The 19,793-nt window shown below is 36.6% G+C and overlaps 1 protein-coding gene across 1 annotated transcript in view; it reads left to right on the plus strand.

Annotated features, from left to right (window-relative positions):
- ITGB8 (integrin subunit beta 8) overlaps positions 1–19,793 on the plus strand; it is an 85,902-nt gene that overhangs the window by 14,015 nt on the left and 52,094 nt on the right. Inside the window, exons 2-3 of the mRNA XM_045495044.1 lie at positions 13,393–13,478; positions 19,482–19,653. Of these exons, the coding sequence (XP_045351000.1) occupies positions 13,393–13,478; positions 19,482–19,653 (258 nt within the window). The remainder of the gene's footprint in view (positions 1–13,392; positions 13,479–19,481; positions 19,654–19,793) is intronic.

Genomic DNA, 19,793 nt, shown 5'->3' on the forward strand with positions numbered 1-19,793 from the left:
TGGTTTGAACTTTTATTGAATTTGTTGAGTTGAAGAAGAGTGGATTGTAATTGGCAAAAGAAACTCTCTAGAAATGATAGATGGGGCTCAAGTTCCAAGGGAATTCATTTGGAAGATAGTAACATGGATAAAAACACTGAAGAAGAGAGAAAGTTTCAGGCATTCTGAATTTTGATTAAAAAGATCCCTTTTGGTGAGTGTTTCAACCAAAACTATCTAGAACCAGAGCCTTAATGTGAGGGCCAATGTAATATAACCACATTGCCTAACCTCTGAGGTTGGTAATGGAAACACAAGGACTAAATGATTATTAGTACCAGTTTCTAGTTTAGAGGATGTAGTTTGTTTGATGCCTCTTGAAGAATCCAAAGGCGCACAATGCATGATGACATTTCATGGGACTATGATAGGATGAGAGAGGGGAGTGGGTTCCTCAGCATGTCCTGTACCCTGCTGAAGGAAGCATAGCCCAGCTGGAGAATGAGGCCTAGTGTTCTCTGTCAGGGTGCATATGGTATTGGTCCAGGACCAATGGTTGGCTACTCTTGGAGGTCAGCATAGCATTGATGCCAGAGTTCAATGCTTTCTGAGAACAGGGCCACAGACTAGATTATCTGGTGATAGACATGTGGGGCAGAAATTGACTTCCAGGTGTTATGAAAAGTCAGATATTACTTTCATGATTTCATGATCCAATGGCCTCTCATGAGAATATACCTCATGAGAATTCCTTGCCACGGTCCCTGGCCCCAGGGATCACTAATGGTTCTGCCCAAAGTAGGGGTAGTGAGATATGTGAGTGATTTGGGTGATTACATGGGATCAGATGAGGCCAAAACCCAAAAGCAAGGGGTTGAATACATTGTAAAATTTAGGAAAGCATCTGGTAATAACAAAGATGAGGAGAGTCATATTGAATAAAAGCTTTGGACTTCGAAAGAACAGAGGTTGATATTTTTGGGAGATGAGGAGGTAGGGAGTTAGGGGAGAGCCCTATAAGCAGGCAGTGAAAATGAGAACATCAAAGCATTGGTTGAAGATTTACCCAAAGAAAGATGAACTCTGATAAAGCTGAGTTTTGATGAGGGAGAAGTAATAGCTGGGCCATTTGGGTACATATGGAGAATATGGAACAAGAATTTCATAGGACAATACAGACAATAAATTAGTTAGTTATATAGTATCACTATTAAATGTCCTGAATTCACCACCCTATGGTGGTTTTTACGGGGCGCCTGGGTGGCTCAGTTGATTAAGCATCCAACTCTTGATTTTGGCTCAGGTCATGATCTCACAGTTTGTGGCTTTGAGCCCGGCATCGGGCTCTGCGGTGATGGTGCAGAGCCTGTGTGGGATTCTCTCTCTCTTTCTCTCTCTGCCCCTCCCCTGCTTGTGGTGTCTCTCTCCCAAAATAAATAAACAAACTTAAAAAAAAAGAAGTATACACAAAAACTATGAGGTAAAGCCTTGTCATTTGACATACATGTATAAAGATGTACTTAGTCAACTTCCAGGAAATGAAGTTAAACTAGGCAATTATTAATTGAAATAGTTTAAGGTAATTGAAGTATTATAGAAGATTAAATTTCTATTCTATAGGGCAGGTGAAAATTTTCTCATTATAATTCAGAATTTTCTTTGTGTGAGCCCAAAAGTAAGATGAATTTTATAAAAGACACTCAAGTATTGAGGATCATCTTTGGCACTGAGCACAGAAGAAACTTTAGAGAATAGAATATAAAATATATTATTAGGGGTGTCTGGGTGGCCCTGGGTGAAATTAACTCTTGATTTCAGTTCAGGTCATGATCTCAAGGTTTGTGATTTTGAGCCCCACAGTGGGCGCTGTGCTGACAGTGTGGAGCCTGCTTGGGATCCTGTCTCTCTCCCTCTCTCTCTGCCCCTCCTCTGCTCTATCAAAAATAAATAAATAAACTTAAAAAAAATAAAATATATTAATGTGTACTTCATGCTGTATTGGTATTATTAGTGATAATAGTATGAATTACTAAGATACTCAATTTTACATTTGGTATTAATACATACTCCTTTCAACTTTTCATACTGATGAGGACTTATAAGAAGTTCCCAGTAGAATATAAAAACTCATTTTTGAATTGGAAAAATAATTTTATCACCTGACAACTGGGGATCAGTCCATTTGAAAGAATATTAAAATAATATACCCCTTGATCTGAGTAAAAATCATGCAAATCAGATAAGTACAGTAGGGATAAATGACTTTAGTTACCCAGTAATGGACCTGTAAGTATCTGTAAGTCAAAGGATTTATGTAATATGTCATTGGCTTACTTTTTAAAAACCACATAATTTACTATTTTTGTATATACTATCAGGAAAGGAATATATTTCCTCACTGTGCACTGATTGTCCTTTAGCTAACAAAAAATACTCTGTCAAAGTTAATTTACAATGCTAATTTTAAATACGATGTATTGGCATAATTTACATCAATAAGCTGCATTTCTTTAAAGTGTCAGTGAGTTTTGACAGATGTATAGGCCTGTGGAACTACTGCTACAATCTGCATAAGGAACATTTCTATCCTTCAAGAAGTTTGCATGTGCCTGTGTTCAAAGTGGTGAATGATTCTCTATTACCAGATTACTGATGGGCAACCGGATATACCTAACATACAGGGTTTGGGTGGCTTTTTTAAAATAAATCTTCCAGGAGTACCTGGGTGGCTCAGGTGGTTGAGCATCTGACTTCAGCTCAGGTCATGATCTCATGGTCCATGAGTTCGAGCCCTGCGTCGGGCTCTGTGCTGACAGCTCAGAGCCTGGAACCTGCTTCAGATCCTGTCTCTCTCTCTCTCTCTCTCTCTCTCTCTCTCTCTCTGCCCTTCCCCCACTCACACTATGTCTCTCAAAAATGAGTAAATGTTAAAAAATTTTTAAATAAGTCTTCCCATATTATAAATTGTATCTTAAAATATTCCCATAAATTAACAGGACTGTGCATGTTATAAAGCAAATGTCCTCTATCCAATCATGTCATTTTAACCCAGACTCTACATTTTGAAGTGTTTTTAGAGCACATAAAAAGGAGGAGGATTTTTTCTACTTCATCAGCAAGGAAACAAAACCCCAGCAAAGTTAAATTATCAAGCCAAGGTCAGAGAATAGGCAGTTAGGACAAGAACAAGTTGCCGGCTTCCCTGTTCCAGATTTGGCTTCCAGGGCAGAACTGGAAATTCACAAATGGAAATAGCAACTGCAAACACCATCTCAAGTGCTTCTGCCTAATTAGCATGCAGCCCAGAGCTGTCCCCTGGCAAGAGGTTGGGGAAACACGGTTGTAAAAGAAGTTCTCCCTTGTGCTGAAAAAGTGCCAACCAATCTAATTTAGGCACTCAGCACTCAGTGAGATGTTCAGGCTGGAGCTTTGGTATTAAAACTCAAAGTCTCCTTGTGCGTGGAAATAAAATGAACTTTGAAAAGAGCACTGTAGTATTTAGGGAGGTCTTTGATACTGAGGACAGAAAATAATCCTGCTGGGGGAATCTAACATCCTCATCCCGAGAGTGGGAATAATAATAGGAAAAATAATGACATACTTACTTCTATGAAAGAACCATCTTGAGGTACATAGGAATTATTACTGAGTCATCACTTAAGGACTAATAATAGTTCAATTAGTGAGAGTTTTAAGTCATAATTTGGTATAACTGTCTTTATGTTATTCTCTATTCCATATAGGAAATTATTTAAGAGAAAAGCCTCTATAATCAGAACAGGGTTCAAACTTGGTCTGTGTACTCACTAGCTGTGTGACTTTAGGATGAGATTTTTCCCTAAGTTATAGTTCCCCATCTGTAAAATAGGCATATTAATGATTTCCTCATAGGATTTTTCTAAAGTTTCAATGAAATCATACACCTATTTTTGGTATTGTTACATAGAAGAACACCAACTGGTAGAGGACCTAAAACAGTAATCACTTAATAAATATTTATTCTTTTTTTTATTTTCCCTAATTTATACAGTTGCATATATAGGTTTGCTTTTTTAAGTGACAGAGTAAAATATAAATACCTTTTTGGTCTTTGAAATGTAATTGCAGGAAAACCAAATGCTAAATGAACTAAATTTCACTTTGGGCTTTATTTTTTTTTATTTAGAACAAAATTGTTCATGATATAAAGTGTTTCTTTGCTGTTCTAATCAAGGGCATACCTGCAATGTGACTTCAGGTTAAAAAAAAATAAGGTATAAAATGCATTCCTACTATCCTGGGGCATTTCTTTTACACACTTAAGTATGGCATTTGAGGTTTTGATGTGAATAGCAGTGTGATTTTTTTTTTAAGTGGGAGAAAGGAAATTCATACCTTGGAGAGGAAAATAGGAAGAGCCCCTGGAACTCTAGTGTGTTAGATTAAAAACATTATTTAGAGGAACAGAGTGGGAAACCGGTGAATATTTTGGCTTTTATAAAAAGGGAGTGTGCCTCATAAACAGGACAGTTGGAATGTATGGAAAAGTTCCAGTTAAAACAAGGCACAAAGCACATGACTAATATTGCTTTTCCAAGTTAGACAAATGCAGCTTTAACCAGAATATGCCTCAGAGGGGCCTCTGGAGCCCTCCCTGAATCTTGAGATTTTTGATCCTTGCTCAAGTTCCAAGTCTGAAGAAGGAAAACTATACTGAGAGATGCTGTGCCCTGACCCCTATCTTTCTTCTTGACTGAGTGTCTCTTACTTCCTCGCAAATTTCCCCCAGATGAATAAGTGTCAGAAGACAAACTGATGTGCTCAGGTAAGAGAGCAATTGCAAAAGTGAATTTGATCCTCTTCGGGAAAAATTCTTGTTACACATTGAAAACCTGCTTGGACCACCAAGAGAAACTTCCTGTCAAGAAAATAATATGAACTGCAAAGTCATTTTCAAGTGCAAACAAGTATTCTTCATATTCTTTCATCTCTTTCCCACATCTAAGATTGTGTCAAAATACATGAAATATAAAATATAAACATATATGTTTATATACACATAAGCATATAAACATGTGTGTGTGTGTGTGTGTACACACAATCTAAAAACAATCACAAATTTCAACAAGATTGCTGCATTGCACCTGTCTGGTCCTCCTTAATGTGAAGAGATTACTTCATCACTAACTCATGGCATTCTCTTTCTCCTGACATTTTCTGTCACCTTAGCATAGATTTCCTTGTATATTGTTTTTATTTCTTGTTCTGCACCACCAAACTCAAGTACATTTAGGATGACCTTAGACTTCAGCTTACCTGAGAAGTTCCAATTTATACCCGTTGGCCTCTTTTGTGTTAAAAAGTGTTCTGATGTAGAGCATAATTTATACGATCACCCACTGTAAGCTGCAGTAATTTTTTCAAAGCTAAGTTGACTGAAGTGTGTGTATATGAATCACAATGAAACATCGGTGATATGACCTCACCAGACCACCCTTCTTGTGATGGCCCATTTCAACACAAATGAGTGCCATCAGTGGCTTCATGATGGTTCTTCTTGTAAATTCCATCATGAACTAGCATTTTGATTTATGCCATCCCAGCCCACTTTAAATTCTGACTCATGATGGGATTGCCCCAAACAGGGCAGGGCAGACAAATGGAATGTGTAGTATTGCCCTAACATTTCTTAACCTGCCTGGCATTGAACATGGCTTTCTCCCCACTTTTGTTCTCCAAAAGTCTTTATGCTAGCATAAAACCCTATTGAGGTCACATGAATTTTTTCTGTGTAATGAGGGAGGTTGAAACTTGTCCTTGAAACATAAAGATTACAATAAAAACCTAATAAACCTGGTTAACAAGAAGAAAAGATTAGTGCTATTTCATAACATTGGCATTACAAGGAAATTCTGCTCAGTAAAAAAATACTCAACTTTACAGGGGCAAAGAACGTTTGCCTAATTGAAACTTGATTTAGATCTGAGCCATAATGAAACATCAAGCGAATCTGGTGGTTTTGCATCTGATAATGGTAGCAATAAAAATGTGACTTCAATTCAGTATCATTCCCTTGACATATTCAGAATTCTCTTAGAAACTACCCTTGCATTAACATAAATTAGTAGAACTGTACATTATCAGAAAATTAGATGTAAAAAATTTGCCCCTATATGTAGGTTCATTTTTTTTCACATTTGAAAACATCAAGATGAGTTCATCCAGATATGTATCATTAAGTAAGTATAATTATATTGCCTTTTATAATAAATAGGTTTTAGAAATGAAGATTTCTTTAATGTAAATAATCAAGAGCTATAAAAGCCTCAGAAATTAAACTACCAGATCAACCTCCACTTAGACTAGCATTTATTCATCACACATTTACTGAGTGTGTATCAGATGCTATACTTGGATTTTGGGGATAGAAAGAAAATATATGTAAGCACCTGCCCTCTACAGTCTAGTAGTCTTACTTTTCCAAGGGAAAACAAAATGTATCTCTTCAGAGTGGATGGTCTATGTCATGTAAAGTAATGTTATGCCTAACATTTCTAAAAAAGCATTTACATTAATCCTGCTCAAGTCTTTCTTCTATTATCTTTCAAACCCAGGTGAATTTTCCTCTTACTTCAGAAACAGCTCTGAGAGACAACCCAGAATGGGGGCAGCAACTCCATGGTGCTGTGAGGGGCTGGGCCCTCTTTACCTTTGCCATTTAAAAATTTTTTTTTAATTATTTTAATTTTTTTTAATTTATTTTTGAGAGAGACAGAGCACGAGTCGGGGAGGGGCAGAGAAAGAGAGAGAGACAGAATCTGAAGCAGGCCCCAGGTTTCGAGCTGCCAGCACAGAGCCTGACACAGGGCTCAAACTCCTGAATCATGAGATCACTACCTGAGCCAAAGTCAGACACTTAAGTGACTGAGCCACCCAGACGCCCCTACCTTTGCCTTTCTTACCCTTGGCTTCCAGTAGGAGGGTTCCCTCAGGGCTCAAGATGGCTGCTGCTAGTCTAGACATCCTTTTATAAGACTGGGGCACCATGCCCAGCTGCTCTGAGTTCTGGCCTGTTAACAGTTCACAGTTGCCACGTTGGTGGAAAACTGGCTTCCCTCCATCAAAGAGAGCCACATCCCAGCAATGTGTAAAGGTTAAGCCACCCCAAGTCTCAGCCCTCTCTGGACTGACATCAATCAATGACTGACTTATGGGAGGGTATAAAAGCCAGACCCACTCCTTACCTCAAAGTGGGACAACTTTGGGGTATCATTTGTGCTCCAAGTTCTGGGTGGAATCAGGCTAAGACCAGAATTTGACTGCAGCAGTATCTTTGTGCCTGGCCTTCCTGACCTTACCTTACTTCCCTTCTCAATAAATCACTTTCCAAGAATCTCTAGCTCAGGTTCTTTCTTTGGGGAGCTAAGACAATTATTTTTCTCTTATAATGTCCTCATTTCCTCACCTTTTCTCTTGAGTCACAACATACATATTGAACATTATTGAACATATTGAACATACCACGACCTTTTCCTCCAAATATATTTTGAGACTATCAAACCTAATCACTGGAACAGCTAACAGTGAAGTCAAGAAAGAAAGGAATCCAAGCTGATTTTCACCAAACAAAAATATGGGTATATTTTTTAATTGCAAGTAGAAGCAAAATTATTTAGACAAAATGGTTTTTCCCATAAAGATACTCATTTTCATTTCCATGGCTTGAATGCTTGTTTGCTACAAGTTTGAAACAAACAATATGGTAAAGGCAAAGGGGAGAGAAAAATGCTCTAGGTTGGGTATTATTGCTGCTAGACAATAGTAGTATTTTCTGAATGTATAATTTAGTACCAAATTACAAAGGTTAAAGTGAATTTTTCTACCAATTCTATATGAGTGCAGAACTATGAACTATGCATTTGTTGCATAAAAATTATTGTAGTAAGCTGAAGTTCTGGCACAGATGCATTATTTTAATTTTTAATTATATCTGGTTCTTTGTCTATTCAACAGTAAAGTTATGTTTCATATAGCCTAAATGCTAAGTTAAAGAACAAATGCAAAATGTTAATAAATAATGTGGTTTTGTATTATGTTTACATGAAATCCAAGGGAAAAAAAACCAAAAAGAAAAATACAAGTACTTGTACTATTTCCTTGCTCCCTCTGTTTTGCAATACTCCCTTAGTCACTAGCTTCCTCATGATACATCTCTAGCTCTTCAGAGCTTCCTTACTCAGATCTACCAAGAGCTTCCCATGCTTCTGCCTTTTCTTCCATGCCCCTTTACCTAATCTCTCTTAAAATTAAACTGACTTTGGTTTTGTTTCCTGTGCCTGATTTTCAAAGAAGTAGTCTTAACCACCTCTTCCCTCCCTATATTTTTGTACATAGGTCATTTAAGAAACAGCATCTCAGTCAAAACTTGGAATAACTAGGTAACAGCAAGTGATTCAAACACTAATCTATTGCTTCATTTTTATTTTTACATCAAATGATAGCGTGCTAAATTTCTGTGCAAAAGAGAACTTTCAATAATCAGGTAATATATTTTGAAGACATCTGTAACAATTACATGGCCATGATATACATCTAGAATAAGCAAACTCCAAAGTTCTATTCCAAACTTTATTCTATGTGTGCTCAATTTGTCTGGTTTTGACTGCTATCAAAGTAGAGTATGTATTCATTGTAACAGTGTTTATTTTTTTTAAGGAAGTAGCTTTAAATAATCATCCAAGTTTAATTTAATTTGTATAGTAAATGCAATTAAGAAAAGGATACTGCCTGGAAAAAAATGCATTTCTACATTCTTCACAAATCATTCTGTCTATTCCTAATAGGAGAATCTAGAATAATTGATTCTGAATTTAAAATACTAAAATCTGTATCAGTTTTAATTGTTGGTTCTTCCAGACAACTTTGGGCATCCTTTAAATTTTGTTGAAATTTTGTGGTGTAGACTGTAGAGCAGAAAAACATTAGAAATGTTTCCTAAAACTTTCACTTTCTCTGATCACTTGACTTACGGAAAGATCCCAATGTAAACATTGAACCTTATGTTCTTTTTTAGTTACTTTTTTGGTCCATTTCCCTTCTCTTCTTACTTCTATAGATTAAACATTCTCAAAATAATATGAATAAACGTATCATCCAAAACAAAGAATACTTAAGTGACAGTCACAAATATGTAGTTTCCTGATTTTTGTGTACTTTATCCTGTTGTTGATGGATATTTATTACACTTTATGACAGACTGTTATAAAGGTCATTTCACATGCGTCAGAAATATTTAATTCTGGGAAATAATTAGAAAAATATTCAGATCCAGTCAAGGTACCCTTTGAAGAATGTGAACAAAATGAAGGTGTTGTAAGAGATTTTCAGTAACCGAGTATAGTTATGCCAAAATTGTATTTGTAACAGATTGGATTGATGTGTGTATATTTGACTAAATTGGCTTTTAAGAATCATCTTAAATAACTAAAATAAAAGCAGTAGCTTTTTATTTTTATATATTAGCTATATTTTTAAAACTGTTAAAGGGGCACCTGGGTGACTCAGTCAGATAAGCATCTGCCTTTGGCTCAGGTCATGATCTCATGGTTTGTGGGTTTGAGCCCCACATTGGGTTCTGTGCTGACAGCTCAGAGTCTGGAGCCTGCTTCAGATTCTGTGTTTCACTCTCTCTCTCTCTGCCCCTCCCCTGCTCATGCTCTGTCTCACTCTCTCTCTCTCGAAAATAAACACTAAGAAAAATTTAAAAATAAGTAAATAAAAATGTGTTCATGACCCAAAGGACTTTCATTTGAAAGATGATTAATTACATTTATGACAAATTTAAAGACATATAACACCTCCCTTTACTTTGAAGCTGGATCTAAATATGCATACAATATATGTATACGCATATAATAACTTACACATGTAAGTTATTATAACACTAATTATAATGACATTGCAATAATCCCTTTGCTGAGTGTCTATTATATCCTACACACTATGCGTGGCATGCTTATGCTTGCTCATTTCATCTCATATCAGTATTTTGATATAGGTATAATTAGCTCTACATTACAGTGGAGGAAATGAAGCATCAGAATTTAGGTAACTAGCCTAAGAACACATCGCTGTTGAGTCACAGTGCTATGGAAATTGGGAACTTTATTTCTAGTGACTATTTAGCAATGGTACCTCATCACATCTGTTACCTCTAGTTGTAACATGAGTAAAAGTAAGACTCTCAGCCTATGCTCAGAGATCAAGGAATAGAAATTTTCAGAATGTACACACTTACATGACATTAAATTCTTTACTAATTTCTGTTTTGGTAGCACACTTTTTAATTACATGGGGTTTGTGAGGCAGTTAGGAATAAGGCAAATGAGCACAAAAGAGGGTTCTGAAGATACATGGTATAAAATATGATTCTGCTTCTATTGTCTTTCCTAATTTCCATTAGGATCCACAAAAATAAGTGTCTTTAATAAAAACACAATGCTAAAGAATACAGCGCTATGCCACATCACTGGATGGGCAGCTACCACTCTCATAGAGTGGGAAGAAGAACCACTCAAGCACACCCTCTAATAAGGTGTCAGTGCTGAGGACTGCTAGGAAACCTCCACTGGAAAGCAGCCTCCTGTGATGGTGCATCCGTAATGGGGCAGCGAATGGACTGAGTAGACCTAGAGGCTGATGACAAACTGCTTGTGTCTGTAAACAGCACTCATGCATCGATGTGTGTTCAGTGTAATATTTCTACTTACATGAAAGTGCCTGGCAGACACACACACACACACACACACACACCCCTTTAGCACACATTGACTAACTGCCTCCCTAGTAGCATGTCCATTCAGTGTAAAGAACTGCTTTAATTGGTGTGATATTTGCATGTTAGGTATTCCCTTAATGTGTATTTAAAATTAAAAAGAAAAATCCTTAAGATTCTGCTTAGCAGAGTGTGTCTGGTTTGTCTTCTCTAAAGTCTCACCATGACACTTTCCGGCAGTTAACATTTGACATTATTCCCATGGAGTTCAATTTATGGCCCTCCTCCAGTTCTGCAGAATCATAAGGCCTATGCCATCCATATCCATTTATGGGATCATTTTACCTATAATTATGTAGACTGAGAAATGTCAACCCTGGAACCTGAGAAGTATTGACAGGACCAAAGTTTGTAGCCCTGTTGGTCATCATTCTTAGGTATCTGAAGTTTGAGAACAGAAGTTGGCACTAGAACTTTTTTAAACAAATGGTCAGAAGGCAGACTGTAAAGAAAACAGATTTTTGCTTGTAAACTCGTTATTTACAACTTGTGTCTTGGAAGTAGGAGACTGACCTGACCTTGAATCTGGGTTAACTTAGGACACAGTCTAATAACTATTAGAAACAAAGACTATAGTCATAGAAGCTTCAGCTTCCTTTCCAACAGAGTGCAATCTTAACTGCCAAAGTCCTACCTATTGAGTGAAAGAGCTAGTCAAGTCTGAACTGAAATAGACTTAATTCCACATTCCAGTCAGGTCAAGTTTAAGAGTTAGTGAAGGCTAAGTTAGGTCTGCAAATGTGCTTGATTTCTTTCTGAGAACAAAACTAAGAAGGTTACTCTCTCCTCTGAATACTTCAGAAATAAGCACCTTTTATAGGTTGGCAGGCTAAGCCAGATGGAAGGATTTTAGGCTATGGAGTTTTCATAGTTAGGTGGCCACCCTAGTAGTAAAGGCAGCCCAAACATCAGTTATTTTAGCTAGGCCAGGATGGGACAGATCAGTAAAGAAGTTCTAGATAATGTTTATCAAAAGCTGGTATAAAGCCAAGGACAAAGGCTGCAAGGGGACACAGAGAGGAGATAATGGAACTACTGTTAAGTGTTCAGGAAGGATAGTTTTGGCTTAACCTGTTGGTTGTCTGGGGAAATATAGAGGAAGGGTGCTCACTATTACCCCACTTAGTACCTCTCTGCTATATTTACTCTCTTAGAGTTTCTCTTTTTATCTTCCCACTGCCAAAGCCCACCACATGCCACCTCTAGGTCACAGCAGCTTTAATCCTGTATTGTAGAATGTTGGGGCAAGTTGAGAGAGAAGAAAAAGAAAAACTGATTGGATGGGGACAACCAGAATTTTTGTGGGTTCCCTCCCTTTTCAAACTACCACATCCCTGTGTGATTGTATATACACACACAAACACACATGGCCCTCTTTCATTACATTTTTTAAAAAGATAAACACAGATTAGAAGAAAAAAAGTAAAATGTCAAAGAGACATACTAGATATCACTGCCTTTATGGAGTCATCCTTAAACATACCCTCTCCCCCCAACCCCTATCCTTCCCTCCAGAGCAGAGAAGCCCCTAACTGTGTGCCCATAGTGCCTTGGTGATATCTCTCGTTGTGCTTATCACATTGTATTTTATTGTTTGCCTATATAGTTATCTCCTCACCCAGACTGTGAACTACTTACAGCTAGAATGTCTGTGTTATTTACTGTATGCCTGTGGGTGAGATGACTAAAATGCTGTGATTTCCAGTGTCCACTGATTTCATAGTAAAGGATGGACTGTAGGAAGTATGTGATTATTCCACTAAAAACTCATGGTAAAATAATTTATGACTCATGCTTTATTATATTTTATGTGTTTAAGTTCATAATGATGAGCCTCCTTATAATGATACAAGTACTTAGTGGCTAGGGATAAAGGTAAATAGTTTCCAGGCACAGCCACGTTACTAAAATGTCACAGCCAAGTGGGAATCTATGGACAAGTGAATTGGTCACAATCTGGAAGTGATCTAGTAAGAAAAATTACATTGGGTAAACTAAACTCATTCAGTTACTTTGTATCTAAAATGCTGAATCATGCTGCTACATTTGGTTCTGATATCCATCAAGCCAAAATAATCAATATTAACACAATCAGAATCCCCATTTATTCTATATGTCATCATTTCTCAAGAAATCAAGATCATTTTTCAGAAAGTTAATTCACTATAACCCAACATGGATTGACATGTTCAGATTGGGGTCAGTGTATGACTATTTTTACAGGGAAAATTCTAGATCCAAAAATGCCTCATTAGTTCAGATAATATGAAATATAGTGAAACTTTAGCACACTAAAAAAATGTGGATCGTCTTTTACTATTGTAGTAGAATTCAAGCCAAACCCCAAACCTACCTAAATTACATTTTAATCACCCTACTTTTTTCCAACCTTATAAAACCAAATAATAACTATCCAGGAAATGTATCTGTTAATTGTTATGTAGTTAACCTTACCCCTTCCCAAAGAAATTATGTATTTTTTAGTGTCATGTACTTAAAACTATTGGTCAGCTTATTTCGGTTTTCAAAATACATTTTGGTTTAGAATTGTATATACTTCTCAATATGAGAGTAACACCTCATTTTATCCTCCATTACAGAAGACAATAGATGTACATCCTCGAATGCAGCTTCCTGCACCAAGTGCCTTGCTCTGGGTCCGGAATGTGGATGGTGTGCTCAAGAGGTGTGCCTTTTTCTTTCTTATTTTCTTTCTTCTTTCTTCCTTTCTCTTCTCTTCTCTTCTCTTTTCTCTTCTTTTCTCTTTCCCTGTTCTTCACAGTTGACTTCTCTAGGCATGATTTTATTGCCCTAATATTTTGTGCTTTGAAGGTGCATCAGGAAAAAGAAAGACACTGCTGAGCATCAGGAAAATTTTATTTGGTTGTATGCTTAGAAACAGCATATCTGGCTAACTATAAAATAAAGTATAACCTTTTCATTAGGAAAATTATGGTAATTTTGAAATGAAGTGCAAGCCATTTTATGTTTTCCATCTGTCCTATAGAGAGAATTGGCAAACACAGATAGTGACTTTTGATAGGTCAGTAGGTTTTGTGTGAAATTCTTGCTACAGCTTGGGGCATTAGGTTATATATCCTAGTTGGATTGTAGTCTTGTACTTGCTTATTAAAGAAAAGCAAGTTAGTTTATAGGGCTGTTTCATTTGTTTTTATTTGAAATACTTAAGTTATTTACTCCATTTCATAACATTGTATATCAATTCATTAGTTACTTATGAAAAATGGGATGCTTTTCCTTTGACATGTGACCCCATTCGTGTGATACTGTGTACATTTAAATTCTGCGGAATGGAGAAAAAATCAGAAATCTTTTATTGTTCAAAATGAGTGTTTTTATATTCTAACAAGAGAAACGTACCCCAATAACAAACTTCTTAGTAAAACAAATATAATGCATTCCTTCTTTCCTGGCTGTGAAGTTGTTTTGTGAATTTTTTCTTTTGTTGATATTTTTCCATCAGAACTACTTTACATAATAAGTTGCAATGAAGAAGCCATCTATAATCTGGGGTTCTTTTGTGAAATTACGGAGATAACTTTACATTTGTTTATGTAGCTCTTGGGAATTGGAACAAAGAGATATTTAATGACCTTTTGCTTGCTATGAAGATCTCTAGCTTTTGCCTTCTCTGATTTTGCTCAAAAACTGCACCTACCATCATCTTTCCAACCTCTCCTGTTACTACTTGCCTATAACTTATGCATCTCCCAGAAGGAAAAAGAAAGCTAAAAAGTAGCAAAGGACGGTAGACATTACTTTCTTCTAAAGCAAGTCAGTAAAGAGACAGAGGAGGGGTTCACAAAGTAGTCTTAGCCATGTCTGAAAGTGTCTCCTACTGACAACCCAAAGGCTTCTTGGATATACTCTAGCCTTTACCAGTGAGGAAATCAGATGTCACTCGAAACTAGGCAGTGCTTCACCAGAACCCATGGAATGAGGCAATGTCAGAGAGAGGACAATTCCAGAATTTCTATGACAAGTCCCATCACCTCCTATGAGCCAAATGACCAGACAGAACTCACTCTATTCTCTGAGCCTTCCTTTCCTCATTTCTATAACCCTGAGTTTGGAATTTACTTCTAGGTTTTTCTGTCAAGAGTGTTTCATGGCTTTATATTTCCTGACCCTAGGCCAATACTCCATTTTAGATTTTCACTAAGGAAGCCATGAAGTTTGTGTCAACTTGATGTCAGCTGCTCAGAACTTTAGTAAGTGTAGCTTAGAGGAACTCTCAAAAGATGATTAAGAAACCCAGCTGTCAGCCAAATGTAACATGCCAGCCATATAAAATTCCAAGTTCCAGAGAGACCCCTTTATCTGATATCGCCGCTGGCACAGAAAATCTGGAGAGGCTCAGTTATGGGAATAGCAAATGTCAGTCCCGCCACAAAAGGAAAGATTTTGAGTATTCAGAGAAATTGGTGGCCAAATGGCAAGAGGTAATCCAAGGAGAAATGTGAGGTGGCTGCCAGAGCACAGGAGGCAAACCCATGTCTGCTGTTGATCAAATGTTTCAGAAGAGGATCTCAGAAAACATTTGGAAATCACTTGGCTGTTTGTGTTCCAGAATATCCTTCTGTGTAGTACAGGGTCATCTAATTCATGTGTTGAAAATGCAGGCTCTGAAATGAGGCCAACTTGGGTTCAAATCCCAGGACCATCAGTTTCTAACCATATAAACTTGCATACATTACTCTAACTACTCTGAACCTCAGTTTTCCTTAGCTCTAAAATGGAAATAAAAATTGTACCTATGACATACTGTTGTGAGGATTAAATGAAACCGTATGTGACAAGAATTTGACACAGGCATTGCTTAAGAAATGGAGTTGTTACTAAAAGAACTTGAGTGAGACTCCAAAGCAACTCATTCAGGTTTAGGAAACCAAGAGGACTGTGTTAAGAACACAATTTAGGGGGAAGCAACCAGTGTTAGGACTCAGCTATTAGCACATCATTAACAGAAGGAGCTGTCCACTCCCTGCAGGCTGACATCCTTGAGAAGAATACAATGATTAATTTTGAAAGATTACCCACCATTAGACACATATGCAACTGATGTCTTTTATTTCTTAACCAACGAGAGTGGAGGTATGGGGAAAGAATAGGCTTTTGTTTTGTTTAGTTTTTTTTTTTTCTGTGTTCATGATCAGAATAGTTAAAACTAACAAATTAAGCTTGGTTTGTATAATTTTCAAGGCTGGTCAAAAGTAAAAGATCACTAGAAAATTTGGACAGGGTATATTCAATTTGCCTACATTCTTGTATAGCATGTTAACCTGATGTTCTAGATGTTTTGCCTGCTCTTTCTCTCCATGTTACATAAAAATAATTGTAAAATAATTAGGATGAAAAAGACCTTATCAGTATTGCCTAGTTTAACGCATCAAGCTCCTTTTTAACATATGTAAAAGACTTGATGAGTTTTGAAGAATTCTCTTTTTCTCCTGCATGCTATGTCATACACAGATTGTGATCACATAGTCAGAAGTTCAGAGGGCAGCCTTCGAACGTAATTATACTAAAATACAACACAAAGGTATTCACCGTCAAAAGGAACATGATAGAGTTCTTTCATTTCCGTGCAGATTGCCATGTTTGGAAATCAGAAAGACTCAGAAATAAGAAGAAAAAGCTTTTCTTATTTTTTCCACAAATAATTATATTGAATGGATAAAAGTAACAAATGATGAAAAGCTACCTGAGGTAACTTCAAACCTGGGCTTTTCATTTACAAATGGGATTTAGATGCAGAAGGAGTATGGTTTTGCTTGTGTATTTCGTGTAGAAAAAATAAAACACAAGCATTAGAAGAAATTAAAATGACACAAAACACCACAAATTAAAAGGGTGTGGTTTCAAATTCTTTTCTTTTATACAAAGTGGAAAGTAGGCCGCAGTGGGCAGGGGCAGCATTCCATTCTTTATTTTGATGTCACGGTCTTTTCTTCCCTTCTCAAACCTAATTGTCAAATTGGCAGTGCTTTTCTAACTCAGTTTTTACAGCAGAGTAAAAACAGCCATGCTGATTCAGACACTGCAAAATAATTGAGACTATTTTGCCTATTTCAGCAAAATGATTTGACATTTAAAGGTCAAATGGCATAGCGTGATGTATAGTTGCAGTGAATTAACCGTACTCCCTTCTTTTCCATTTCTGTGTACACAAATAACAGAATCCCTAGATGAAAAGAAAAATCAGAATTACTTGTATTTTATTTCTTTTCTTGATTTGAAGTCTTGGTGTTTTTCCATCTAGTAAATGCATGTAGCCCTTTGTCTGTGGACTGTCATGAACATAGAGGTACCAAGTCTTAAGTACCCTCAATATTGCTCAAACTCTAGGACAGGAAGGATCCTCTCATCTATCTTGGAGCTTTCTGAAGGAACGTGATACATATGTTAGCAATATATGCCATCGTTCTTTGAGCTAAATCTTATATTGAGTACCTGTAAGTTTTATCAATGGACAGAATAAATTTGGATACAAGAAATTAAGGCTTTGGAGATTTTTAAACATCATGATAAAAATCTGGGTGTATGGTCAATAGCAAAGCAAATTGAATTTTTCTATTCCCATGAAGTCATTTACCAAATGACAGCTGGAAATCTTGATTGAAAAGAATATATCCTCTTAATATATCCTCTTAATATATTTATATTACAAGGGTGCTTCACACTCTAATTCAGGATCAGTACTGTAAATATCAGTACAGCAAATTTTTTTTAATTTTTATGAGCCACATACTGTTTCTCTTGTATGTTCTTTTTTAATCACTTAACAGCATTTTTTTTTTTTTTTTTTTTTTTGGGGACAGAGAGAGACAGAGCATGAATGGGGGAGGGGCAGAGAGAGAGGGAGACACAGAATCGGAAACAGGCTCCAGGCTCTGAGCCATCAGCCCAGAGCCTGACGCGGGGCTCGAACTCACGGACCGCGAGATCGTGACCTGGCTGAAGTCGGACGCTTAACCGACTGCGCCACCCAGGCGCCCCTTAACAGCATTTTTAAAAGGCTGTTTTAGCACTCAAGCAATACAAAAACAGGGCATGGATTATTGTATTTGTACCACCAGGCCTAGTTTTTGAACCCCTGTTCTAAATTAAGAGAGGAATTAAAATCTTTGTGTGAATGTTTTTATATTGCCTACCACGATCCTATCTATACCAGTGACACAGATGTTACTATTCATAATTAGTGATCTAATATTCAATTAATATTGAACTTGATAATTTCCTTCTTCCATAACCCTTTGAAACTCTATGCTTCCCCTAAATCTAATGCATATAATAATTACATTTACTTGTTTAATGGCTGGATTCACCAATGACCTTGACTCTTTGACAAGGTCTCTGTCTTGTTCCATTCTGTATCCTCAGCACCTAAAAACTACTGACCCTGTGTAAGTATTCAATCTGTATTCTTTGATTGAATGATTAATTGGAAACCCAATTCCCTGGATCAGCTGAACTAAAGGAGGAATGAATGAATGTCAGATCATAATAGCCACTGCCAGTAAAATCACTGAGCAAATAATCTAGCTACTGTGTAAGCAAATGTTCCAAATAATTCAGGCCAACATTATATATAATAAAATATATTTCTATACTTTTATTTTAATTTTTTTTTCAACATTTATTTATTTTTGGGACAGAGAGAGAGACAGAGCATGAACGGGGGAGGGGCAGAGAGAGCGGGAGACACAGAATCGGAAACAGGCTCCAGGCTCTGAGCCATCAGCCCAGAGCCCGACGCGGGGCTCAAACTCACGGACCGCGAGATCGTGACCTGGCTGAAGTCGGACGCTTAACCGACTGCGCCACCCAGGCGCCCCTATTTCTATACTTTTTAATACATTTCCTGTTCTTAGGGGAAAACATGAATGGTTACATGAAAAATAAAAATATCAATTTTTTTCTCAGGATAAGTTAAATTTTAAGCTTGTTCCACTAATTCCAAGTTTCTTGGATGGCTATTGAATAAAGATCAACTAACCAATGCTGAATGGTAATAAAAGTTCTAGATTCACTTGCAAATCCAGTATAATTTTAGCTCAAATTTTCTATCTTCCAGCCTCATTATGAACATCTTTCTTGGTTTATTAAATTATTTATAGGCTATTGTGTGTCTAAGATGGGGGATTTCGTGGTCTAAGAAATATACATCTCCAGTTCATCCTTTTGTGAATTTTCAGTACCTTACATTGGGCATGTGACTCCTGAGGACCCTCTCTCATATTCCAAACATAAAAATTTATAATGCATACACCAATTGGGTTATTTGAGAACTGAGACTTACATTTGGAATGAATGAATGGTCTATTTTGGATAAATTTTCTTTTGAAGTAGTCTTTCCAATGTAAAATATTTAGAAAGAATTAAGTTGGAATGATTTTACAGTGATCAGTTAACAATATTTAAAGTACTTGGTTTAAATCTCCTCTTTAATTTTCTTCTTTTTAGATAAGATTTAGGAATTAAAGCTTTATTTAAGACAAATTTTTTTTAGTATTCTTTTTGGAAACAAGCAGATATTTTGAATAGTTGCATAAGTTTTGTGACATTGGAAGATGGCTTCTTTACAATATTTGCTGTGTGGTTTTCTTTGGTTATAATTGAGACAGTATGCACTAAAAACATCAGTGATTTTCCTTCTTTTAAACAGGATTTCATTTCAGGTGGATCAAGAAGTGAACGTTGTGATATTATTTCCAATTTAATAAGCAAAGGCTGCTCAATTGATTCGATAGAATACCCATCTGTGCATGTAATACCAAGTGAAAATGAAATGAATACGCAGGTGACACCAGGAGAAGTGTTGATCCAGCTGCGTCCAGGTTTGGTGATTTTCAAATAAATCTTGATGATTCAGAATTTAAATTACATTTAGCTTTATTTGCTTATATTTAATATTTTGTGAAAGGCAATATTATTGTAGTAGAAATAACAGTGGGCTCAGAATAAAGAAATCAGAATT

Source organism: Leopardus geoffroyi, chromosome A2 (genome assembly GCF_018350155.1).
Source record: "Leopardus geoffroyi isolate Oge1 chromosome A2, O.geoffroyi_Oge1_pat1.0, whole genome shotgun sequence".
NCBI classification, from domain to species: domain Eukaryota; kingdom Metazoa; phylum Chordata; class Mammalia; order Carnivora; family Felidae; genus Leopardus; species Leopardus geoffroyi.